The 27486-nt window shown below is 42.3% G+C and overlaps 1 protein-coding gene across 1 annotated transcript; it reads left to right on the forward strand.

Moving 5' to 3' along the window:
• The first annotated feature begins 200 nt into the window (after nt 1-200).
• On the forward strand, nt 201-27486 carry C1H13orf42 (chromosome 1 C13orf42 homolog). The gene is made up of 4 exons (XM_035297724.3): nt 201-764; nt 21469-21616; nt 24619-24859; nt 25835-27486. Exons 1-4 carry the CDS (start codon nt 351-353, stop codon nt 26007-26009), a joined length of 978 nt encoding a protein of 325 aa, XP_035153615.1. The 5' UTR covers nt 201-350; the 3' UTR covers nt 26010-27486.

The raw sequence follows: 27486 nt of genomic DNA on the forward strand, positions 1-27486 counted from the left end.
TCTGTTCCACGTTCTCTCTCCAGCTGCAGCCTTCCACGGGAGAGCACAGAAGGTATTTGTACCAAATGCTTCATAAAGCCAGCCTGGGCACTCTTCTTTAAGGCCACAGTGCTCTACCTTCTATCTTTGGGTTGTTTCTGGCGTCTTGGTTATAGGATGTAAATATCCCCCATGGGAGATGTGCAGGTCACCCACCTGACCAAGCCTGTGCTCCCTGGAATCCCAGAGATCAGAGGCCTCCTGGAAGGCAGATGGTGCCAGGCCTGGATGTCGGCTCCTCTCCCCGCAGCTAGATCAGGTGGCGGCGGCACAGGCAGCTGGAAGGTGCCCACAGAAAGAAATCGAGCACCATGTTCAGAAAGATCCACTCCATCTTTAACTCCAGCCCGCAGAGAAAGGCGGCAGCTGAGAGCCCCTTCTACGAAGGAGCCAGCCCCACGGTGAAGCTGATTCGAAGCAGCTCCATGTATGTTGTCGGGGACCACGGGGAGAAATTCAGCGAGTCCTTAAAGAAGTACAAAAGCAGCAGCAGCATGGACACCAGCCTGTACTACCTGCGGCAGGAAGAGGACCGGGCGTGGATGTACTCCCGCACCCAGGACTGCCTGCAGTACCTGCAGGAGCTGCTGGCCTTGCGCAAAAAGTATCTCAGCAGCTTCAGTGATCTGAAGCCCCGCCGCGCGCAGGGCACCTCCTCAACCTCCTCCAAATCCTCCAAGGGAGGGAAAAAGACCCCTCTCCAGTCTACTCCCAAAGAAATAAAGGTAAGTACTGCTGAGCAGTACAAGCTAGATGTGGGCTCTTCCAAGAGCCTTGGACAACTGTTTGAAAGCTTCTTCCCACCTGTGCATGGCCTAATTAATTTGACACATTCTGAGCCACAGCGCAATAGTCCTCAGACGCTTTACGTGGCCATCCCCCAGCCTGGGGAAGGGTGGCTAAACACGTGTTTATTACTCATTTATTATTAACTTTTATTTTAGGTTCAGGGGTACACATGCAGGTTTGTTATATAGGTAAATTGTGTGTCACAGGGTTTCTATTTTGTCACCCAGGTAATAAGCATAGTGCCTGATTGGTAGTTTCTTGAGCCATGTTTATTTGTAATATCCCGGAAGTAAGAAGGAGCAGGTAGTAGTGTCCACAGAGCAGCTGGGTGGGGAAGACACGGGCTTTGGTGTCAGGTGGCCCTGCATTTGCATTGCACCTGTCAATAATGTTTGTATGGCATTTTGATGAAGCAAATTTTTTCAACAAATTGTGAGTTTTTAAAAAAAATTATTATCACATCTAAAAATTCTGGTGAAGAGTGCAATCATCATATGACTGGATGTTTTCAAATGTTGAGGCGCTTAGCCCCTTCAAACCTGACAACTGTAAGGCTCCTCCATCTGTACCTCGGACCCACGCACTGTGGGGACCCAGGTATAGCCACAGAGAGAGTCTTTGTTTTTTTGGAGATTCCCGGATGGCTTTGGGCACTGGGGGTCCCCAGATAGTCACAAGCCAGAAATGAGTGAAAGAAATAACTTGCATTTATCTTGTTGTTTATGTTTATTGCAGTGTTTTGTATATATCATCTTTTCTTGAGCATCCCAATAAAGCCAGTACAGAAGGTGGGGAGGAATCCTTCAGTATCACAGAAGGCCAAACTGAGGCTCGGTGACCTGCCTGTAGGTGCTAGGTCACCTAAGTTTAATTATCAGCCAGCAATTCATTCAGTTACTCTTTCCTTCATTTCCTCAGACTTGTTTGTATTTAGAGACAGGGTCCTCTGTTGCCCAGGCTGGAGTGCAGTGGCACAATCATAGCTCACTGCAACCTCAACCTCCTGGGCTCAAGTGATCTTCCCATCTCAGCTCCCCAAGTAGCTGGGACTACATGCACCTGCCACTACACCTGGCTAATTTTAAAAGTGTTTTTTTGTAGAGACAGGAGTCTTCGTTTGTTGCTCAGGCTGGTCTCAAACTCCTGACCTCAAGCCGTCCTCCCGCCTAGGTCTCCCAAAATGCTGGGTTTACAGGTGTGAGCTGCCAAACTCAGGCTGTTTTTATTTATTTCTAATGCCTATAGGTTGAGGCTGTTTTGTTGTATACTTCCATCAGTCATTTTCTTGATGACCTGATGGGATGTTTGAAGCAGGCATGTCTCCCGCTTCCTTGCTTTCTCCCCAGAGTGTCCTGTAGGCCGTGTGAGCTCCATTAATGTTGAATGACTGATTGGCCCACTATCAAATCTCTAGGGCTTGGCCTAACTCAATTGGTTTCAACTGTCTGCATGCTATACCAGGTGGGAGCAGTCTAAATCATCATTTTAACTCTAAAGTATGTCAGTGTTCGGGGCCCATACAAAAGGGTCCTAGTCGTGGGCCCTGGTGCTAACTCTGTGGTCAGCCAGCTGTGGATCTGTGGGTCAGCCGCCTCTGATGACAGAGGGGGTTGCAGTGGTTTCTGGACTCCTTTCCAGCTTGAATATTCTGGGGTTCTAGCCACTGGCTAGATTTCCTCTGGGCACTACGTTTCCCTGCAGATGGAGCTCTCTCTTGTAGGACCTACCTTCCTTCCTTGTTGAGCTGTCTGAAGATAGAGGGAGGGAATAGAAGCAGCATGACCAGCTCTAGCCCTTTGAATGGCTGTGGAGAGGCACCTGGGCCTGATATAATGTAGGGTTCTCCTTCGGAGATGCCTGTCACCACACTGCAGTCAGGAAAGAGTTTTGAAAGGATACTGCACTGAAGTCAGACAGACCAAGATTTAAATTTTAGTTCTGCTTTTTACCAGAGGTGTGCCTTTGTCAAGGGAAGTTCACCTCTGTGGGTCTGTTTTTCTGTCAGGTAGTGATGGAAGTGATAATATGAGGAGCAGGCTCCTGCACGTAATTGTTCCTGGCACATACCACGTGCTTCCTCCCGGGTTCACGGACTCTGAAATGTTGGGTGCAGGGGGCTTTTCACAGTCTTTAGCAAAGCTGCTCCCGTTCCCCATGGCTCTGACAGAAACAGCTGTATGATGGGCCCACCTGTGAAATGATGGGTATAGCCAGGGTGCACCCTGGCTGGCGGGATGGCCCATGGCTGCCTGGGTCTCTGTGCACTACAGGGACAGGGGATCATGAGGACTCCTTCACCCTGGAATGCCATCACTCCATGCTTTGGGAGAAAACCCTGCTGATGTTCCAGGTTTAGGGAAAACACCATTCTTTCCCTTGACTACCTAAGTTGAACTGTATCTGCTCCAAATGCAAATGTGGAAGTCCTAATCCCCAGTACCACATGTGACCTCGGTTAGAAATTGGGTGACTGCAGATGTAATTGGTTAAGATGAGGTCACACTGGAGTAGGGTGGGCCCCTGATTCCATAGGACTGGAGTTTTCATAAGATGGCCACGTGAGGACACAGAGACGCAGGGGGAATGCCATGGACATAAGCCAAGGACCTACCAGAAGCCAGGAGAGAGGCCTAGAACAGGCCGTTCACCAGCACCTTCAGAGGGAGCATGGCCCTGTGGACACCTTGATCTCAGGGTAGCTCTAAACTACCGAAGCCACCCCATTTGTGATGCTTTGTTACGGTGGCCCTAGGAAATGAATATACCACTCTATAGAATTAGCCTCTTCTCTTCTCCAGGATTGTCTGAACACACCTCTGTTTTAGCATTCCTCACATCCTATTGTGGTTTGTTAAAATGCATGTCTCCCTGGTGGACTGCAGTGAACTTGGTGAGCTTGAAGCTGAAACAGTATCTTTCTCATTTTTCTGTCTCTCAATCATAGGAGTGAATACTATCAGTCATTTGTAGATGCTTTATGGACTTTAAAATCTGATGTCTTTTGTGCCATAGAGAGGGGAGAGGCCTCCATACAGGGAGGGAGCAGTGTTCTCTGTGGCTGCGGGGCACCGTGGCAGGCCTTCCCTGCTGCCCTCCTATCATCCAGATACCAGTCCTCTGGCCTGGTCACAGGACCTAAGTTCCCTTGTCTATTCCTCTTCTGTGGTAAGATTAATTTTAAAAATGGCTTTTAAACTATTTTGATTAAGATCCATTGCAGTAAGAAATATATTTTGGATATTGACCCAGTTTACCTAAACACACAAGCAAAACAAAGGCTTTATGAAATAGACTCACTCCTGTTCCTTGCTTAGGACTCCGGTGTTTTCCGAAGCATTCTATGCTATTCTAATTTTTTTCAAACATCATCATGACACAATAACTGGATTTCACAAGCCATTACTGGATCAAGACATACAGTTTTCATACTCTGGGGTGAGGCTTTCTAACAGGTCCTGTTGACATGTGCATGGCAACCAAGACCAGGGTATCGAATGGTTTGTTATCCGAGTTCCCTGGAGATACCCAGAGCCTAGAAGACCACCCATGATGGGTGATGGGAGGAGAAAGTTAGGACACACTAGAAGCGAGGTGAGCCTCAGGTGGGCTGGGAGCTCCCCCTGGGACCCTGCATGGTGGGGGTCTCTGCCAGGCCCTGTGACAATGTACTCCTCCCTCAGAATAGGCCATTATAAAAATGAATGTTAAAAATTAAAACAACACCACAGATCCATATCTGAGGACTTTTGTGTCAGTACTGGGGATAAGCTGCAGCTTGGGACGCATTGTTTGGATGCTAAAAGGTAGGAATTTCTAACCCAGGGCATGATGTGTGTAGCAGAAGGATGGCATGTTTAAAGTGTGTCTGAACCAACAGGACAAGCCTCCTCCTGCTCTGGGCACCTTGGGTGTTTCTTGCCAGTGAGGAGGAACAGTGATGTTCTCCTCTATACCCACTTCCTCTGCTCCCATGCCACAGCCCAGGCACTGTCAGAAACAATCAGCTGTCATTCCTGACTTCTCATCACCCTCCAAACCTGACATGTTGGCTATTAACCACAGTCTACAGAGGAGAAAACTGGAGCTCAGGGGTTTTAAGATATTTGTGTAAGGCCATGCACCTGATGGAGAGAAAGCCAGGATTTGATCCCCATCTCTATCATGACAGAACTACACTCCTGTCAATGTATCCATAGCATCTTTTGACTGGACAACATATTTCGATCTTGAATAACATACAAGATGCAAGAGTGCACCTTAGGATGCAGCGCAGAAGCTGCTTTATCCTGCACGCCTGGGACAGGGAGAGTCACTAGGGAGGCACCTGCCTCCCACTGCACATGGGTTCTGTGTAGGGTGAAGCTCTCATAAAATGGGAGAGACTGGGCTTCTTTTGTTCAAAAGAAACCTGGCTGAAAGGAAGTGGCCAGAAGGTATGCTTTAAACTGTTTTCTCCCCACAATCCATACATCAAATTTTACTTTCCATCTTTACTTCTCTTCACCTGGCTACCTGTGATTCCAGTTTTACTCTAGATCCCCATAGCATTGAAATTCTGAGTTTATATATCATCTACTTTTGCACTTCTCAGTACACACAGGAAAAGAACTGAGGAAACAGTACAAGCACAGCTATGATGTAAACTTCATGATGGGTGGGCATTATGTCCTCAAATCATTTTTCAACAAAATACTTTCCTATCTCCCAACTCATCCTACAAAGTATCTGAGATGAGTATCTATGGCAGCTGAATTAGCTTCTGTATCATGTCAGAACTCACACTCTTGTCAATATGTCCGCAGCATCTTTTGACTGGAAAACATATTCTGATCTTGTATAGCATACAAGAGGCAAGAGCATGCAGAATTGTCAAGTAGCAACAGAAATAGGAAAATTGGGAGAGAAAAAACATCCATAGAAAATCGAGACCACTCAAAAGATCACGCAGATCATAGAAGCTAATTCAGCTGCCATGGATGAGCCTTAGATTTGGCTCTGTTCTTGCTGGAAGCTAAGATAAAAAGAGCTGGACTTGTTTCAAAATTCCGATGATCTGAGAAGAACCCTTCCCATTGCTTAGGGGAGTGAGATTTTTCTCCTGACTTTGAATTTCAGAATATCTCACATAGCACTTGACTCAGGGAATCTCATGTGATGTGGTGAGTGATGCCCTTAATAATATTTTAGTAACAGTTTATTAATATATTGTTCACTTGTCCATTAACACATATTTACTGAGCACATACTATGTGTCAGGAGTTGTTCTAAATGCTGGTGAAGAAGACAAAGTCCCTGTCCTCATGGGGGGAATCAGTCTTGTGAGAGAGCAAGGCCTGAGTTGCTGGCGGTGATTTCTCAAGCCCCAGCTGTACCAACACGGGGTGTGGTGCTGAACTGCATCTTGGTGAGAGGCTATGGGTTGGCAGCTTAGCTGAGTTCAGTAGCTACTGCCAGTCTTTTCTGAGCCCAGGGAAGAATTCAAATGCCAGAGGTGTGGATTGGTCACACACCCTTCCAATGGCCTTTGTCAAAATCCTCTGAAGACGTGGTTCACCCTAGGAGAGAAAAATGTCCGTGAAAAGGAACACGTTGTCCTGCTGTGTTTTTTGCTACTCCTACTCCACCCTGCATCCTAGCATGTTAGACAGCCGAATGCTCCCTGGGCGGTTTGTCCCAGGGTCACGTACGGGATGTGACTGGCTTCGGCCTCTGTGTGTGTCTGTCCTCCCTTTCTTGTTCTTTCTCATTTCTTCAAGCTGCAGCCCTCTCCCGCTGTGACGAGCCCTGAGTTATTTTACTCCCCTTTTTTCTCATCTTCTCATAAACATCACTTCTCTTAGCTTGGCTTCTTTTTAATAATAGCTTTAATTCACATACATAAAACTCACTCCTTCAAAGTGCATGATCAGTGGTTTTTAGTCTATTCAGAGCTGTTTAATCTTCACCACCATCTAATTTGAGAACATTTTCATTAGAAATTTCAGCTTTCTTTTGGAGGAGTGTAATAAATGTAACGTGACTTTTACCATTTTCACACAGCACTTCATACCTCCTGAAATGAGTGCATTTTAGTATCCTCGAATTATAGGTAATGAAGCCTATTACAGTTAACAAATTCTTAAGAAATTAAATGCTTTTCTCAAACTCTTGGACTCAGGTGATCCGCCCACCTCGGCCTCCCAGAGTGCTGGGATTAGAGGTGTGAGCCACTGTGCCCTGCCTACGAAATGCTTTTCTTTGATTTTGTATCAATTTTTTTAAAAGCAAAAGTGCATACTACTAAATATCTTTTAAAATGTTAATAGCCAGACAATAACTGGGATCCTTCACACTAGACTCCCATGAGCTTTTCCAAATTATCATTTATATAAATGCATAATAATTCATCTAAAAGACTATTAAGCCCTAATTAACCTATTTTTAGAACACTTTATGAAAGTATTTTTAGTAGTACCCTAGAAAATGAATTCCTTAAATAGTGGACACTCTCAAAGTACCTCATTAAGAAATCAGGAGAATGTTTCGATAAAAGGTTTGACAACTATTTCTTTAAATATGAAACAGTCTTTTAAAGTAAAATACTTAAAAATTACCATTTTAACTATTTTAAAGCATACAATGCAGTGGCATTAAGTACATTCACAATGTTGTGTAGTGATCACTACCATCCACAACTTTTTCATTCCAAACAGAAACACCAACTCCTCATTTCCCCCTTTCCCCAGTCCATGGGGGTCTCTATTCTACTTCTGTCACTGTGAATTTGCCCGTTTTAGCACCTGACATAAGTGGAATCATGCAGTTCTCCATCTTCTTATGGCTTATGGCACTTGGCACACCGTCTTCAAGGCTGGTCCGTGTTGTTCCCTGTGTCAGCTTCCTTTCTCTCTATGACTGATCAGCCTGGGTTTTAATGGGAGGTGAAGAGGAAAAGTTGAAGCCTGTGCTCTGCATCTGACTAGAGTGCTTGCTGGCATTTGGGGTCCTCCCTGAGGACAGCTCCCCATACTTTAAGGGCCAAAGGAACAGCAACAACCACAGCCACTTTGAGAAATGGGCCACATGAGTGGCCCAGTCCTAACTAGATCACAGAGAAGAGGCTTTGGAGGTTGGTGACAGAGCCAAGCTGCTGTTCTGGGGTTGGCAGCAGAACCTATGGAGCCCCATGGCTACCATGCAGTCCAGATGGTTCACATTGGACATTTTCTCAGGTGGGGGTTGTTGGTTGATATTGCTTGGCTCTGTGTCTCCACCCATGAGATGGATCGTAATCCATCTCATGATAGAGAGGGAGTTCTCATGGGATCAGGTGGTTTTAAAAGTGTGGCACTTGCTCTCTCGCTTGTTCTTCTCTTTCCTGATGCCTTGTGAAGAAGGTACTTGCTTCTCCTCACCTTCCGCCAAGATTGTAAGTTTCCTGAGGCTTCCCCAGCCATATGGAACTGTGAATCAATTAAACTTCTTTCCTTTATAAATTATGCAGTTTCAGATACTTTATAGTAGTATGAAAACGAACTAACATACTGATCACAGTCAGAAGAAACCTCATTAATTCTCTCATGGATCTCTGAATAGCTTGGATTTCTGATCTATCTGCCTAGATGAACTAGTAACAAAACATTTACCCCTCCTGGTCCCACAACTAATGAAATTCACTTGTTATAAAAATGGTTTTAAAAGAACTGATTGAATTCTAAAGAATACCTGCCAAAAGTGATTGATTTTTAGTGAAAATAGTTTTATTCTGAAAATAGTTAGCTTTCAGAATCAATTTTCTATTAAGACCACTTGGCCTTGGTTCATAAAATGAGACCATATCAATAGCCTGTAGGCTCTTCCTCCTATGGCAGTAGGGTCTGAGTCCAACTCATCTAAAAAGACTCCAGATCATCCATGTAATAATTACATATGGGATAGGAAGTAGGTTCTGGATCTGTTTTACACCACTGAGATTTATTTTTCAGTTCCATTGAGAATTTCTGCAAACAAAGGTATATTAAAATGCAGGTTTTCTGTGAGCATTGGTTACTGGTGGGGGCTGGGGAGCTGTCTCTATCATTCAGCTGGTGTCTAGTTTACCGAGTTGAAAGGCAGTAAAAATTCAGTATGAACTGCAAAAAAATTCCTATTATGCTTGGCAGAGCTCTCTGCAAGACGGCAGACAGTATAATAATGATTGATAACCATGCATATGATTCCTGCAGTCCCTCTCAGTCAAGCCACAAGATGTGTAATTATATTCCTAATCTATCCGCGGAGCACAAGCTGTTTGCTCTGCCTAGAAACAATACCTCCTCCTCTCCTTTTTCTCTCCCCCACATTACCTTGTTCACCTGGCTAACTTCTTGTCCTTTGAGACAGCAGAGACAGCACTTCCAGAGAAGCCTTTTCTCACATCCGCAATTTAACACAATGGATTTCCCTCCTCCCTGTGTCTGAGCTTTGTTTTAGCACTCAGCACACTGTAATTGTCTGTTCTTTTGCTTATCTATGCCACCAACTGTGAGCTCATTGAGCAGAGGCGTTATATCTTATTTATCTTTTTAATTCCAACCTCTAGCATGGATTTTGGCACATAATAGGTGCTCAGTAAACTAATTACCTGAGAAACTCCAATTGTAATTTAAGAAGGTAACTGTTACAAACTTCGATGAAAGATCTGGAAAACTCATAGGTCTGTGGTTTTGATGAGCAGAAGTTTGCCTTTTCTTTTTTTTAGTGGAGTAGAATATAGTTTAAGTATACCTGTGTGGAATCATATCCTAATAACTAAAATAGCCATTATGTAACTGATTAGAGCCCACCATCAAAAATACATTATACATTTTTTTCTGATAATAAAGTTATATTTGCATATAGGATGAAATTCATAAAACACAGTAAAGTATAGGGAAGAAAATAAAAATATCTTAGAATCCCACCATCCAGATGGAGATACTCACTATATAATTTTTAGGTATATTTTCTTTTAGCCATTTTTTCCTGTGTATTTGCACATGTGTGTATTGGGGTCGTAAGTTAAAATGAAAAATGCCTAGAAAAAATGAGAATTTTTTAGTACAAGGATGTCCCATGTAATATTTGGCATGTATTTATATGAAAAATCATTCATTGTTTATCTGAAATTAGACTTCAACTGCCATGCTTTATTTTCACTTGTTAAACCTGGCAACCCTAATGTCCATAAACGTATAAATGTACTAACTTTGGTTCATACCATAGATACATCTTTGTACTCTCTTCTCAGTTAATGTTATATATTGTGGGTTCTTTCCATCTCATTAACTTCTTTTTAAAAACAAAAGCTTAAAAGACAAATTTAACTACTCACCTTCTTTAAACAATTGTTAAAAGTTATGAAGAGGGCCGGGCGCAGTGACTCAAGCCTGTAATCCCAGCACTTTGGGAGGCCAAGGCGGGTGGATCATGAGGTCAAGAGATCGAGACTACTGGTCAACATGGTGAAACCCTGTCTCTGCTAAAAAAATACAAAAAATTAGCTGGGCATGGTGGCGTGTGCCTGTAATCCCAGCAACTCAGGAGGCTGAGGCAGGAGACTTGCCTGAACCCAGGAGGCGGAGGTTGCGGTGAGCCGAGATCGCATCATTGCACTCCAGCCTGGGTAACAAGAGCGAAACTCCGTCTCAAAAAAAAAAAAAGTTATGAAGAAACACATTTCACTCTATGTCTATAAGGCATTTTTTTAGCAGAGATTACTAGAGTGTGATTGATGAGTTGAAGGCCAAAGGTCATTAATTTTTAGGGGTTCTTTTACATATTACTTTCCAGAAACACTTTACCAATTTATGCTTTTCATCAACAGTGGCTTTCCAATAAGCTCTTCTTATTGCACTTTGTCAGCATCAAGCACCATCATTAATTTTAGAAGTTTTCCAGTTTGATAAATTGCAGTATCTTAAGGTACTTTTCTTATTGCTTGCATAATGACCTTTTGCAAAGGGTCATTGAGGAATGACCTTTTTTATCGTCATAAAAAATGCATACATCTTATATAGTGGATTGTTCATTCATGTCTTTATACATTTTCTTTTGGCTATTTAAAGTTTGTTATTTATTTATAGGGACTCTTCTTATATTTTGTTATGTACAGGGCTTTTTAAGGATATTGGTGTACTGTCTTCCATATGTGTTAAAATATCTTCTTCAAGTTGTTATGCATCTTTTCACTTATTTGACATTTTCTGATGTGCAAGTACTACTTATTTTTGTGTCTTCAATTTTTGTTATTTCTTCCATTACTTTCATGCTTAGAAAGTCCTTCCATGTATCAAGGTCAATTGCATATTTGCCATATTATCCATTTTTAATAGTTCTGGCTTTATTTCTTTTATTTTTTTTTAAACCAATCTCTTGTCTATTAGCAAATTATTTGGATATGTCGTAGGAACTGAGAACGCAACTTGAATATTTCCTGAACAGCAAAGTTTCCCAACACCATTATTGACAAATGGCATATATATAATGGTGTACATTCCTTCTCTTAGTAGATTGTGACATTTTACTTGCTGTATCTGAAGATTTTACACTATGCCTTAAGTCTATTAATTCAGTACTATCAGTTAGGCTTTTAACAGTTTGATATATATGAGCAACATTTTATTAACTTAGCGTTTTGTTAAAGTCAAATGATCATTTAGATGACATATAAAGCCAGGAGTTGCAAGGGGCTGGCAAAATAAGTAATGGCTTTAAGATTATAAAACTGGGCCAGGTGAGGTGGCTTATCCCTATAATCCCAGCACTTTGGGAAACTGAGGTAGGAGGATTGCTTGAGGCCAGGAGTTCGAGGCGATGGTCACAGCATTGCATTCCAGCCTGAGACAGAGATATATTCTGCCTCTAAACAAACGAAAACAAAGATTATAAAGCTGGCAAAAAAAGCCTAACACTGTCAGCTGGATCCAGTGAGTCTACAACCTCTATTACCAGAAACAAAATATATGCAGCTGTGCCCCAAAAAACTATTTTAATGTTTAGTTATAATAGATCATATCATGATTTAGTTATACTAGAGTTCTGACAAACTTCTTACTTTTATCTCCTTGTGATGATTTTCTCAGCTCAATTGTCTATTTCACTGATTTTCTCTAAAGTCCTGGCAAGTTGACTATTTAGCTCATCTATTGAAAATTTGTATGTTGCTGTGTGTGGACATGTATTTCAGTTTCAGCGACTATACTTTTTTTTTTCTGAGACAGAGTTTCGCTCTTGTTACCCAGGCTGGAGTGCAATGGCGCAATCTAGGCTCACTGCAACCTCCACCTCCTGGGTTCAGGCAATTCTCCTGCCTCAGCCTCCCGAGTAGTTGGGATTACAGGCACACGCCACCATGCCCAGCTAATTTTTTGCATTTTTTAGTAGAGACGGGGTTTCACCATGTTGACCAGGATGGTCTCAATCTCTTGACCTCATGATCCACCTGCCTCAGCCTCCCAAGACTATACTTTTTTCTAAGTTTTTTTCTTCTAAGTCTAGAGGTCTTGTTTCATAAACTCCCATTCTTTTTCTGGAAAACCCTATTTAATTATGAATATACCTTTCCTTAGGTGCTGAAACACACAAAAAAAATAGGTAAGTATCGCTTTTGACTTGGTCCTGTGTATCCATCCCAAGGATAGCAAAAGGCAAATAAGATGCACTAGATGGAACTTTTAAGGTTTAAAACCTGAAAACATTATTTGGTAATGTTAAATTGCTTGTGGGTAAATTTGACTTGTTTTGCATTTAATTTCACCCAGTTGAATGATCCAAGGGTAAAATGACCTTCTCAATCAGGATCAATTCCACATTTGACCCTGGAAATTTCATCACTAATATTGACATTCAGATTCCTAGGTATAATTACCCAAGAAAGTATTATCAGTACTCCATAGAAATCAGAAGTATAGAGTTCTTAAAATTGGCCAAATTAAGTCCAAAAGTATAAATTAACAACATATGAATTGGTTGGAAATATAAATATTAGGTAAAATGGCATGTATATAATGGTGTGCATTCCTTCACTCAACAAATAGTTATTACTCCACATCAGGCACTGAAATAGTTGCCTGATGTTCATACATAAAGACAATCTATTTGCCTTAATGCAGCACATAGCCTGAGCATCATTGTTTGAGCCACACTGGTGTGTTGAGGTGCCTTGGATGGGAAACAGGTGGAATTACAACCAGAACGTTGGGAGTTGTGGACCTCCTACAACCTGTCTCATGTATGCAGCAGTCGGCAGTGTGCATTTATCAATAGGGGTATGTCATATTTGTGAGTATTATTTGCCAAAGCCATCTCAAAGAAGAGGTTGAGGATCACTGGTCCAGTGTGAATTAATACAATGTGCTATGTGGACCTAGTCAATGAGGTAGAAAATGAGCATAGAAAAGATATGCCTGGGTCTGCCTGTGGCAATTGGTGAAAGCTTCAGAGAGATGACACATGAGCTGACCCTCTGAGGAGATGAGGGGAATTGCCAAGTAGAAGAGCTGAGAGGGGGCTGGATGCTTAGCCGTGGTCTCCTTGGCGTTGCCTGGATTTAGAATGTCCCCCCTTTTCTCCATTCTGACAGAATGTTGCTGTTTACAACTGGAAGTTTATTTTGTAGAATTTACATCTCTTGTAGAAAAATACTGACAGAGCCCAGAAGAAAATGAACAGATTGGGGAAGGGGGCAGCTCAGGTACCCAGAGAGAGGTGAAGCCAAGCAGGTTGGCAAGCTGAGATGAAATGCAAAATAAATAAATAAATAGAAACTGCCCTCCAGGAATCAGAAATTAAAATGAGAAATACAACGGAGTTTTGTTTGGAAAGTGCAAGGGATTCCATCTGAGGAAAGTAATCTGAGGCCCAGGCCTGGTGTGGGGAGATGGAGCAGGGAAGACTTGGAAAATGATAACCCTAAGGCCATGGAGGGTTAAATGTGAAAGGTAAACTGGAGTGGAGCTGGCAATGCGATACAGATGCTCTTAGAGAAAGCTTCTTCTCCTTGGGCTGCTTCAGGGCTGATGGCAAAGGGACATGGACCCTGTGAAACTCAGCCAGGAAGGCTGCAACTGGAAACAGCCTGCATTACATTTGGCTTTTCCAAAGACCAAAAGGTCTGGGCTAGGAAAAAAAAAAATCAAGATTGGGAGGGAAGCAATCCACTTTTGCTTGGAGTTATGAGTTCACGGAGGGAGGACTATTTTGGGTTTCACCCAGGGGTGTTGATGATTGAAATCTCATTTTGCACAACCACCTCTTTGTAGATTTTCCTGTAACAATAGCCTGAGCCCTGAAGGAATCACTGAGGAAATGTCGTAGTGTAGGTTAGAAAGCCCCATAGAAATTGTGAAAAGGCAGAAAAAGCGGAGATCAGCATGAGTTCAATCCAGGAATAGAAAAGGCTCAGTCCTGACCTGTAGTTTAGACTTGGTACTTAGAAAATCATCATACGATCCATTTGGTGACCTTTAAAAGTGTAATTCATGAAAGGACAATAGAAACTCTGTTAACCAAATCCTACTTACCTAACTTGCCAGATTACTTGATGCTCACTCACCATTCTCTCTTTAAGATACCTAGAGCAAGCTGGGTATGTGAATAGAAGCCTATCTCAAACTATAGTATTACAGACAAAATACAAAATGACATTTGACAAGACTTTTCATTGCCGCACTAGAAGGAAAAGATTGAAAGCTACCCACAAATCTATCAACAGGGGATTGTTGTTTTTTCCTATGCATGTCGGTACAATGGAGAACAATGCAGCTATTAAAAGGGGTGAGGAGGATCTCTATTTACTGCTATAGTGAGCCTCAGGATGCACTGAATGAAGAAAGCAATGCTCACAAGTGTGCATGCTGTGCTCCTTTTTTTTAAAAGCAGGTAAATACAAATATGCCTGCTTATATTTTCAAATAAACGGTAGAAAGATAAACAAAATACTAAAGAAAAGATAGAGGAGATGAGGAGAAGGGACTGACGTGAAAGCAAGCCCTCTCTTGAATGTTATAGTTTTGGTTTTGGAGCCATGCATATTATTTACATAGTTTAAAAATATTAAAGAAAAAAGAAAAAAGCAATCCCTAAAACATGAAACACAACAGAAGCATAGGAATCTAACAAATTACCAAGTCAAAAGCATAATCACACAGAAAAGTGTTATTTCGAGAAACTTTAAAACAGAATTTTGGTTATAGAGTCCAAGAACAAAACACATACAAACACGTACACACAGAACTGCACACACACATCTTAAACTGCATTCAATGGGCTTACTATTGGTAATGTTGGTGTTACTATTTTGAAATGATTATATATAGTAGGGTAAAATAAATAAAAATATTTTTAATGTCACATGGAGCCAAGATTTTCAGTTTAATAGAGACACAAATATAAATTAAAGAAGTTAAGTATGAAACCTCTACCATTCAGTTTGAATTAGAGACACTGTCAGTTTCTGCTCAGGATGTAGAGAGCAGGAAAGAATATCACTCTCATCCTTACAAGGCCATGGAGTAGGCTGCATCCCCAGGGACACAGTGCCCACCTGAGACCAGGGCCTCATCAGAAAACAGTGAATGCTGTCCTACCTCTCACCACCATTCTAAAAAGCATCAGATAGAAACTGACAGTGGAATACTGCTAACAGAGGGGCACAAGTGTAGAAGGAGACCCTGTCTTAAGGAAAGCACAAAGTAAAGACCTAAAGCTGAGGATGCAGCAGACACTGAGGACAAACTCTCCGGAAAATTAGGCTTTACTTTAAACACAAGATATTTCTAGAGAGATTAAAGTCTGTGATGCACTTGGAGTAACCATAGCAACCACAGACCCAGTCCCAGCTAAAATCTTATCTAGATTGACTCAAAGCCAAACTAAAGGCCTTGCCAAAGGGAAGACCATTTGCAGGCATAAAAACCTCAGTGTCTACTGACCTACATAAAATGCCTGGACTTCAACAAAAAATTATGAATTATATGAAAAAGCAAGAAAAGAATAATGCAGTGCCTAGCAGCAAAGCAACTGATACAACCAGACTCAGCTATGACACAAACATTGGAAACATCAGACAGGAAAATTTTTAAAAACTATAATATGTTAAAAGCCCTAATGGAAAAGGTGGAAAACATGTAAGATCAGATGGATAATTCCAGCAGAAAGATGGAAACCATGAGAAAAAAAACAAATGAAAAGATTAGAAATGAGCAGCACAGACCAGAGATGAAGAATGTATTTGCTGGGCTCATCAGTAGACTTGAAGATGGGTCCAAAGAGATGACCAAAACTAACACAAAAAGAAGATATAGTTTTAAAAAAAAAAGAACAGAGCATTCAAGAACGGTGGGACGATGACAAGGAGTCTAACATAAATGTAGTTGGAATCCCAGAGAAGAAGAAAGAGAAAGAAAGAAGGGAGTATAACAAATATTAAGGGAATAATGGCTGAGAATTTCCCCCAAATAATCACATACACTAAACCGCAGATCTAAGAAGTTAAGAAAACACCAAGCAGGATAAATAATACAACAACAGCAACAAAATGATAAAGCCTCCATATATCATAATAAAATTGCTGAAATGCCAAAGAGAAAAAAGACACATGACACAGCACAACTAAGATAAAAATTATGGCAAATTTCTCATCAAAGATGAAGCAAGCCAGGAAACAATGGAGTTGCATTAGCCTGTTCTTATGCTGCTGATAAAGACATACCCAAGACTGGGTAATTTATAAAAGAAAGTGGTTTAATGGACTCACAGTTCCACATGGCTGGGGAGGCCTCACAGTCATGGTGGAAGGCAAAGGAGAAACAAAGGCACATCTTACATGGAGGCAAGCAAGACAGCTTGTGCAGAGGAACTCCCTTCTGTGAAACCATCAGATCTCAAGAGACTCACTATCATGAGAACAGCACAGGAAAGACCTATCCCCATGATTCAATTACCTTCCGCCAGCTCCCTCTCATGACACATGAGAATAATGGGAGCTACAATTCAAGATAATATTTGAGTGGGGACACAGTCAAACTATATCAAAAATGATATCTTTAAAGCACTGAAAGAAAGAAAAAAATACTTGTCAACAGAGTTCTGAAAGCAAAAGAAATATTTCTTAGACAAGCAAAAACTATGAGAATTCATTCTTAAGCAGACCTGTAGTACAATAAATATTAAGGATAAGTTTTGAAGTGTAATGTGGTACCGGATAGAAACTTAGATCCACACAAAGAGGTGACGATGACTGGAAAAAGGTAAAAATACAATTTGTGGGTTTAAAACATTTTAAAATTCTCTAAATTATAACTAATTGTCTAAAGCAAAAAGGGTAGCAATATATTGTGTGTTTACGGCATAATTAAAAGTGAAATATATTGTAGCAGTAATGAAAACAGTGGGAAGATGAACCATGAACACACTGTTTTAATTTGAATTGCAAATATCAGTATGAACTCAAGATTTTTTTTATTTCTAAAAAATTAGTATTTCCTAGTTTATTGCACTGAAAAGGCCTAGAAGTAATGACAACCCTGTAGCAATAAAATCCCTAACCTGTATATTGTGCTGTCTAAATACCACTTCCAACTAAAAATTGTTTTTGGAGAAGTAACCAAATCCAGGTCTGGAGTAGAAAATGTACAAGATGAATATTGGGCATTTGTTATGTCTAAAAGTTCAGAGGCTTTCAAGGATACCAGGATGTGTCAAAGAGACTCAGGATCCACCTTGAAAGAGTTCTTGATGTCAAAATACAGGACAGTGTGAGTATCAAAAAGGATAATTACAACTGATGAAATGACATCAAATATGTTAAAAATACATGAATTTTAAATATTACCCCCGGCAAACAAACAAGCAAATGAACCTTATTGGTTAACTTTAGAACTTTCTAGGGTATCAGTTTATTATATGAGACAAAAAGAGCAAGTATTCTGCCATTCCTAAACAGACCGTGTGGTTGATGAGGGAAAGTTCTTCAAAAGCACAGTTAATAAATGCAGAAAGGTTGAAGAACTGGAAAAGCAACATTTTGCAACTAGTAGTAAAATAATGAACCTAGGCATAACTGCTAAAAGCATTAAGTAAAAGGTAGATGGCAAATTTTCTAGTAGATGGATCAAATCAACATCACATAAACCCCCAATCAAGGTCAACATTGCATAAAACAGGAAAATGTGCATTGTGTGCCTCCTAATATGTGATACACAGCATTACTAACCTTACTATTTAAAAAATTAAATCTGAATTGAATTAAACCTTTAAATCTGAACTTTGCACTTCAGTAGCCACCAGTCACATATGGCTATTTAAATTTAAATTTAAGAATTAAAAGTTCAATTCCTCAATCATGGTAGCCATTTTTCAAGTACTTAATAGCCACACGTGGTTAGTGGCTACCGTAGTGGACAGTGCAGATGTGGAACATTCCCAGCACTACAGAAAGTCCTACCAGACAGCCCTGCTCCAGATCTCAGGATCAGTATAGGGGATTTGGGGAATAGAGAAACATGTGAACCAACTCCCAGAAGAAGGAGTCAGTCAAATCTAGAATGTGAGAAAGTCTATAGAACAAATGACACAGATTCTTCAATTAAATGACCTGCATAAAACCTTAAAGAGACTGGAACAGGTAGCAATTAAATGTGGAGCTTGTTTGGATCCTAACTTGAACAAACCAACTTGTACAAGACATTTTTGAGTTGGTCAAGAAAAGTAGAACATAAACTGGGTACTTGCTGATACTAAGAAATTGCCGGTTTTGTTGAGTATAATAATATTGTGGGTAATGGTGCTGAAAACTCTTATCTGTTAAAGATACATTTTGAAGTATTTATGAGTAAAATTATCTCTTTTAGGATTAGCTTTCAGGAAAAAAAAGAGATTTATAGATGAACAAGAATGGCAGAAAGGTGATGGTGGTTGTTGTTGATGAGTCTATGGGATTCATGGCTCTATTTTCTATAGTCTTTCTATTGAAAAATTTTTGTAATAAAATGTTTTTAAAACTAGGATATGCCTATGTACTTCTCAGCTTCATAAGTTGAATGATGTGCTTATTAAAAATAAGTTATATTTGTTCCCAAACTGGTGTATATAATTTGGACTTATTATAATTTATAATAATGTATTTTAATTAAATGATAAAATATCATTAAAATAATAAATTGTGTTAAGCTAAACACTGATGGGAGTTGACTTCTGGAGACTTGGAGATGTCCCCTCCATGTGGAGGTGGGTTTCGAGGTGCAAAACCACTATGGACCTCGCATTATTATTAAATAATACTTAAACTTCCTCAGGGGTCAGGCTGGGTTGGGTGGCTTTCTCCATTCTTTGTTTCTCTCTTCTCCACTTCACCAAAAATCTCTTAAATGATATGTGTCATAGTAGACTGAGGTTAGGTACTGAGACCCATGGGAACCTAGAGGATGGAAACTTAGCCCAGGAAAACAGTAAGCTTCCTGGAGAAGGAGCAAGTTCAGTGGATGAATTAGAGTCAGCCAGTGAGAACATCCAGGGCAGAGGAAGCAGCAAAAGAAAATGCAGGGACAATAAACAAGTGTGGACCTACCTCCAGGCTGAGGCTTCTGTCACCTGCCTGAAGGAAGGATGCCTGGCAGCTGGGCCTGCTGCACTCAGAGACTAAGCTTCCTGGTTTTTTAGTCTTATCCCACGCCCAGCCCTTGGTGTGCCTGGAGTTGCCCTGTCTAGAGCGTCTTCACTTCCTGAAGGTTGAATTGTACCTCTTCTCAGCTGCTACCCCACCCATGATGTTCTGGGACCTGGTCCTCCTTCTCCATCACTTTGGTCACCTCTCCACCTGCTTTCTGACTGGCAGAAGCTCTTGGAAATCTCTCTTTCACAGGTGGCCTTTCTCTTGTCCTCTCTGTTCTTGAGATTTCTACTTTTCCTCTCCTCAGTTTCATTTTAAAAGATAAAGGCCATCCATGGAAAAGAGATTTCCAAAAGCTTCTGCCAGTCAGAAAGCAGCTGCAGAGGTGAGCAATATGACAGAGCAGAAGGACCAGGAGACACTGCTATAAAGATACTACCCAAGACTAGGTAATTTGTAAATAAAAGAGGTTTAATTGACTCACAGTTCCACATGACTTGGTAGACCTCAGGAAACTTACAATCATGGTGGAAGGCAAAGGGGAAGTAGGCACCTTCTTGACAAGGCAGCAGGAGAGAGAGAGCGAGCAAAGGGGAGGTGCCACACTTTTAAACCATCAGATCTCATGGGAACTCACTATCACAAAAATAGCCAGGAGGAAACCATCATGATCCAGTCACCTCCCACTGGATCTCACCCTTAACAGTAGGGATTACAATTCAAGATGAGATTTGGGTGGGAACATAGAGACAAATCATATCAAGGGTGTATATTGTGGTCCTTCAACATCTTCCTCTAAGAAAGCTCTTAGAGCTTTCCTTTTATATTTTGCAAGTATAAAACAAAGAAACTTCTCTATTTAAAAATGTTTCTTAGTAATACAAAATGCATACATTTCATAAACATCTTGTACACGCAGAGATGCTGTTTTCTTTCCTGACACACCAGTCTATAACTAAATCATATTCACTGTTTTCAAAAATGCTCACATCAAATAAAATAAGTCTACATTGGATCAAATGTGCCTATGTTAACACATCTGACCCTTTTTTCTCTCCCCAAGTTCTCTTATTTCCTAAATTCCTCAGAGAGTTTTTTTGTTAATACACGTATTGATTTGATCAATTCTGGAGGCCATTAATTCTCCACTGAAACCCACCATGAATCTTGAACTTCCATGTCAGTCACTCATGACTGGACGATTGTGAAGATGAACTGAGATCATGAAGGGAACAGTCAGGAAACAGCCTGGAACCTGGTTAGCTACTGAATAGAGTTTTGAAACTCTATTTTATTATTCCTTGTACTTTTCAAACAGTTATACTAATTTTAATTTGTTCTATGATTTGACTGTAAATTTGGTCCCTTTAGAAACTGACATCTTTACTTTTTTAAATTTATTTTTAATTTTTGTGGGTACATAGTAGGTATATATTTATGAATATATGGGGTACATGAGATGTTTTGAGACAGGCATGCAATGTGAAATAATCACATAATGGAAAACGGGGTATCCATCCCCTCAAGCATTTATCCTTTGTGTTTCAAAAACATCCAGTTATACTCTTTTAGTTATTTTAAAATGTACAATTGGGTTATTATAGAAACTGACAACTCTTAGAGCGTTTTCAACATATCTAGAGATCTATCATGTCTTTCCCGCTGTGACTGTCTCATCACCTACCTAAGGAACTGTACAGTCTCCTAATTGTGTGTTTATCAGCAAGGAAGAAGGCTAAAAAAAGACTAATTATTTTGTCTAATGTCTGACAGCAAATCTGTGACCAAGAAAGAAGTAGATCTTGTTGTCCTTTCAGTCTCCCTTCCTGAGATAATTAGAAATCCATTGACCTACAGCAATTATGGGCCTGGGTATCTACCTTCCTTCCACAGGGCACTTACTCATAGTTACCTTTGAAACCTCACAAATCCCTAACTCTATGTGCATTTCGTTTTAGCAACATTTAATCCTTTTCTGAGCCTCTGGCTTACTGGCTCAGGCAACTCCCTCTTCTCCCCTTCACCTCTAGCAGAAAGCAACTGCAAAGAAATACTCGCAGTTCAGCGCTGATGTGGCCGAGGCCATTGCTTTCTTTGACTCCATCATTGCAGAGCTGGATACAGAGAGACGGCCCCGGACTGCTGAGGCCAGCCCGCCAAATGAAGATGTGGACTTTGATGGTGAGTGCTAGAAGGCAGTGGGAAGATGGTGGCTGAAGGCGAGTGGGGCTGTGATGCTGTGAGGATGGGCTGGGGGCTCTGGGATGGACTTATAGGATAGGCCATCAGGAATCCCACCTCCCTGATTAAAGGGAAGCCCTGCGTCTCCAGGCTGGAGCCTGGCCCTGAGCTGGTCCTCCGTGGGGATATCTTGCTTCATTTGTCTCTGCTGCCACTGCTCCAGCCTGCCCCTCCAACATTCTGGGGCCATATTTGGACAAAACTGTTTTCCTTGTGGTCTACTTACCATGGCTGAGAGAGGTGGGACTTTCCTAAGACTCCAAGAAGGACAGCAATAGGGAAATGATGAAGGAAGGAGGATTGATGAGGGGTGTCACTGAAAGAGAACAGTTTCAGTTTTTTTAGATGAAAAAGTTTCAGAGATCACTTGCGCAACAGCATGAATATATTGAACACTACTGAACAGCACACTTAAAAAATGGTGATGGCCGGGCGCGGTGGCTCACGCCTATAATCCCAGCACTTTGGGAGGCCCAGGCGGGTGGATCATGAGGTCAAGAGATCGAGACCATCCTGGTCAACAAGGTGAAACCCCGTCTCTACTAAAAATACAAAAATTAGCTGGGCATGGTGGTGCACGCCTGTAGTCCCAGCTACTCGGGAGGCTGAGGCAGGAGAATTGCTTGAACCCAGGAGGCGGAGGTTGTGGTGAGCTGAGATCGTGCCATTGAACTCCAGTCTGGGTAACAACAGCGAAACTCCATCTCAAAAAAAAAAAAAAAAAATAGTGATGATGGCTGGGCGGGGTGGCTCACACTGTAATCCCAGCACTTTGGGAGGCTGAGGTGGGCTGATCACCTGAGGTCCGGAGTTCGAAACCAGCCTGGCCAACATGGCAAAACCTTGTCTCTACTAAAAATACAAAAATTAGCCGAGTGCGGTGGTGGGCCCCTGTAATCCCAGCTACTCGGGAGGCTGAGGTGGAGAATCGCTTGAACCTGGGAGATGGAGGTTATGGTGAGCCAAGATTGTGCTATTGCACTCCAGCTGGGGCAATAGAGCAAGACTCCATCTCAAAAAATAAATGGTGATGATGGTAAATTTTATGTTCTGTATACTTCACCACAACTTAAAAAAAAAGAAAGGGAATAATAGACAAACTGTATTTGAGAATCCAGCTTCTGACCCTGCCTAGGCTAGGTAGTAGGGTGGTGCGTAGGGCAGGAGAGGCCCATGGTGGTTGCCCAGACCCAGCCTGGACGGCTGCAGCTGGAGTGGGGTGAGGCCTGAGGCCACGCTTCCCTCCTCACCAAGGCATGTCCTGGGGCATCCCTCTTGCTGGAGAGCAAAGAATCCAAACACATTCATCAGTTGAGGCCTCTTTATATTCCATCATGCGACTGTCAAACCACTTGTTAAATCTTTAACTTGCCCCCCATGGTGTAAATTAATGATGGTTTTATTCAGGGGGCTCATTGGCCCTTTATACCAAGGTCACAGCTTTTGGTACCAATATTAAGTAATTCATGAGCATTTTCTCTAATGCTTGAAAGAAGCTTGTGATTTATTGTTGTTGTTCTGGCCTTGATGGATGTGTATCTGTGAGATTTGGGGTCTCAACTCGGGTTCTCTGCAGTTTCACAGAAGGTTAACCCTGCTCCCAAGTTTATTCTTATCCTCCTTCTCTCCCACGCAGCCCCTCCAGTCCCTGACAGAGAGCAGCTCTGATCCTGGGAGTGAGGGAGGCCTAGGAAATTCAGGATATTGGTGAAAGGATGACAGAACTCATTAAGGATGCAAGGGTCATTTTCAGAGTTATAATTTTTAATAAAAATGACTGACAAAATCATTTTTATCAAATTCATGAAATGGCCACTTTTCTCTGCTAACAATACTATATGTTCATTGTAAATCAAATTAAACAGACAAAATACGGAAGCATAAAGAAGAAAGTAAAACATATGACCTGGAAAACTACCACCCAGAGATAATCATCATGGTTAACATTTGGGGATATGTCCTGACTGTGGTGTTAACATACACACGCACACACACACACACACACACACACTCACTCTCATACATACACACACAGATTCATGTTGATATTTTCAAAATAAAACTAGGATCTCATTTTATTTAGCAATTTACAATACATCTTGGGCTACTTTCCAAGTCAATAAATATAGATCTGTGTCCTATTTTTTTTTTTATTAGTCAGAGTCTCACTTTGTCATCCAGGCTGGAGTGCAGTGGTGCAGTCTTGGCTCACTGCTACCTCTGCCTCCCGAATAGTTGTGACTACAGGCACCTGCTACCATGCCTGCCTAATTTTTGTATTTTTAATAGAGATAAGGTGTCTCCATGTGGGCTGGTCTCAACTCCTGACCTCAGGTGATCTGCCCGCCTCAGCCTCCCAAAGTGCAGGGATTACAGGCATGAGCCATCGCGCCTGGCCTACGTCCTCATTTTTAGTGGACATATATATGTTCCATTGCATTCCTCCTGCACCACAACTGCAGAGTCAAATCTCCTTGGCTTGGCTATCAAGCCTTTCTAAGCATTCGCTATTAGAAACATGGCTGTCTGGCCATGCGCGGTGGCTAAGCCTGTAATCCCAGCACTTTGGGAGGCCGAGGTGGGTGGATCACGAGGTCAAGAGATCGAGACCATTCTGGTCAACATGGTGAAACCCCGTCTCTACTAAAAATACAAAAAATTAGCTGGGCATGGTGGCGTGTGCCTGTAATCCCAGCTACTCAGGAGGCTGAGGCAGGAGAATTGCCTGAACCCAGGAGGCGGAGGTTGCGTGAGCCGAGATTGCGCCACTGCATTCCAGCCTGGGTAACAAGAGCGAAACTCCGTCTCAAAAAAAAAAAAAGAAACATGGTTGTTTGTACCCACTTCCGGTGACTTTTCAGTCCAGTCCACCCTCTCCTTTGCCTTATGCTCCTCCCAATGGCAGGTCCTTCCTTCCAGGGTCACATGCTTTTCTCTTCCAGTGGCCACCAGCTCCCGGGAGCACAGCTTGCATTCTAACTGGATCCTGCGGGCGCCGCGCAGACACTCTGAGGACATTGCTGCTCGCACTGTGCACACTGTAGACGGCCCGTTTCGAAGGAGTGCCGAGCGCAGGACCGTGGGCACTCAGAGGAGACTCGAGAGGCACCCCATTTATTTGCCCAAGGCTGTGGAAGGGGCCTTCAACACCTGGAAATTTAAGCCCAAAACCTGCAAAAAAGAGTAAGCGTTTGGGCTAAATCGCATGACCAAGATGCTCGCATGGCCTCCAGACGCTTGGGGTGATCCTCAAGGCACCTCGAGCCCCATCTTTCATGCCAACTATTATTCTTACATACACATACTTTGTCGGGGAGGTCTTAGTTTCGACACGTTTTTTGGTAGTCTGCACTCTGGCCTGGTTCACTGCTGTTGCCTGCTCCTAACCTGCTTCTTCCTGGGTCTGCCTCCCTTTCTCTCTGGCCTACTTAGCCCATGCACTGTGCCATCTGCCTTCATGGATTCTCCCCAGTGCCATTGACGCATCATGTGCTACAGACATTTAATGAGTTTGAGGTTGAATAGAGCATAGCGCCAAGTGGAAACCAACATCAAGTGAATGAGATGCCCCTGTCCAAAAGGCACTGGGCCGGCTCCGAGATGTAGAACTTGCTGGCCAGGCGCCTCTTGGGCCATCTTACCACCATCTCCTTTGGCGTCTTTCCTTTTAGATCCTCCTCCCCCAGGCCTGGTTCCCATCACTAACCATCAAATTCCTGTCCTCTACTCACTCAGAGCAGTAAGTTATTTCTTGGTTTGGGCAACCTAGGCCATGCTGCAGGACCTTGCCTGTTGCAACAGAAGGGCCTGCCAAGCCTCAGCAGCTGTATTCTTTTGCTTCTACAAAAGCCACTAGACCCTGTTGGATTTAGGGGTTTTCTATATAGCATTTTCCTTCCACAGTAACAGACCATGCACTGGACATACTAAAATCACAACCGGGCCCTCACCACCCATCCTCCCCCTTCAAGGCCAGGCCAAGGTCCAGCTGAGGTCCACCCACTGCCCCCATAGCAACACCATTTGGTCCTTCCCAAGGCCCAGGGCTAGGGCAGCAATCTGAGGGTCTCCATGAGAATGGTGGTCATCGAGCACCCCTTCCCTCTGTGCGGCCAGCCAAGCCAAACTTAAACCTTCTGCCTCATTCTTTCCTTCTAGCCTGGGGAGCTCCAGACAGATCCTTTTCAACTTCTCAGGAGAAGATACAGAGTGGGATGCAGAGCTCTTTGCGTTGGAGCCCCAGGTGTCTCCTGGGGAGGACTATTATGAGACAGAGAACCCCAAAGGGCAGTGGCTGCTTCGAGAAAGACTCTGGGAGCGGACGGTGCCCTGACTCCATCTGGATTCCTTGATGTATCTTAGGCTGGGTCGTGGAGAAGCCGTCTCCTTTCAACACAGCATCAGGTGTTTGGTAGAGTTGAAAACGCAACTTGTAACACAGTCAAACCCCTCAGCACACTGCCTGCTGGTGCTGCACTAGTGCCAAACAGACCCGTGGTTTCCCAGGGGACAGGTCTCAGGACACTCTCAGAGCCTGAGTTTCTCTGCGTGGGCTGGTGAGCAGGGACTTACAGCCTGCCTGGTCTTCAAGAGCTAAAGAAATGGAAGGTCTTGAGTGGAGTGTCTCGCTCGCTCCCCTGACCTCAGCCAGCTCTACTTGGCCTGGTCCTCATTCTCCAGGTGTCTGTCCAGGTGGCTGCTAGCGATGTGCTCAGTACTGGAAAAAAACTCACCTGTAGATTTCTGGGCCAAAGCTTCAAAGAGGTAGCTCCTCTTTCTATGAGGCTCAGAGACACACTGGATCTGCACTGAGGTTGCCTTCTTGTGTGCAGAATGCAGGTGAGAAGCAGCTCCCTTTGCTCTCTTTCCAGAGTTTTCCAGAAAATCCTGCTGCATTAGGCTAAGATGAGGCTAATGACCTGGCAATGGGGTGAGGGAAGGGGTATGCTGGGGCCTGCCTGGGGACCACACTATTTCCTCTGGCCCAAAAGCTCAGCTCCCCTTCCCGCAGGCAATTGGCTGGTGAAGAAGGGAGATGAGGTGAATCTTTTTTTTTTCTACTAATTCTTACCCAGAAAAATCTTTTTAAGTATCCATGGAACCAGTTATGACAGGCCACACCTTTCTCTTTCCCCAGTTAAGAGAACAATCAGAATCATTATATTCTGCTGGCATAGAAAGGATTTCTGTATTTCAGGAACCATCTGAATCAGAATTACATTTAAAATATATTCTTTGTATTTCTAAATACTTTTTGCATTTTTGCATATAGTTGTGCCCATTTAAGCTTGAGAACCACTGGTGTGGAGAATATACTGAACTTTATCCATTCTTACTGCTTTTTTTTTTTGCATTTTCTTATAAACCAGTCTGTGGGTGTACAAGGGCCTTTGGGCAGAAGGGAAGGAGAGAGACAAAAAAAAAAAAAAAAAAAACCAAATCATTTATTTGAATTAAGCCAAGAATATTCTAGGCTAAGGTCACTCGAAGAACTGAACAGAGCCTTCCTTTCCGCCATGACTGTGGGATGATATTCTTATTGTTCCATTTTTTAGGAAGAACCTTTTATTTATGTGAACCTGATTATATGAATCTAAGGCTATGTAACTCTTAGAAGAAAAGACAGCTACTAATTACTGGAAATGTTTTAATACTTCTCTTTATTATTGTTCAAGTGCCAATGTCACTGTTTGGAAGGTTTCTTTCATTTTGTTGCTTGTACTAACCCAACTATAGCCAGAAGCTTGATTGGAAAATAAACATTTAGGAGATTTGTTTTATAAACTGCATTAAAGCCCTGTCGTTTACCA

The sequence above is a fragment of the Callithrix jacchus genome, chromosome 1 (genome assembly GCF_049354715.1).
Source record: "Callithrix jacchus isolate 240 chromosome 1, calJac240_pri, whole genome shotgun sequence".
NCBI lineage: Eukaryota > Metazoa > Chordata > Mammalia > Primates > Cebidae > Callithrix > Callithrix jacchus.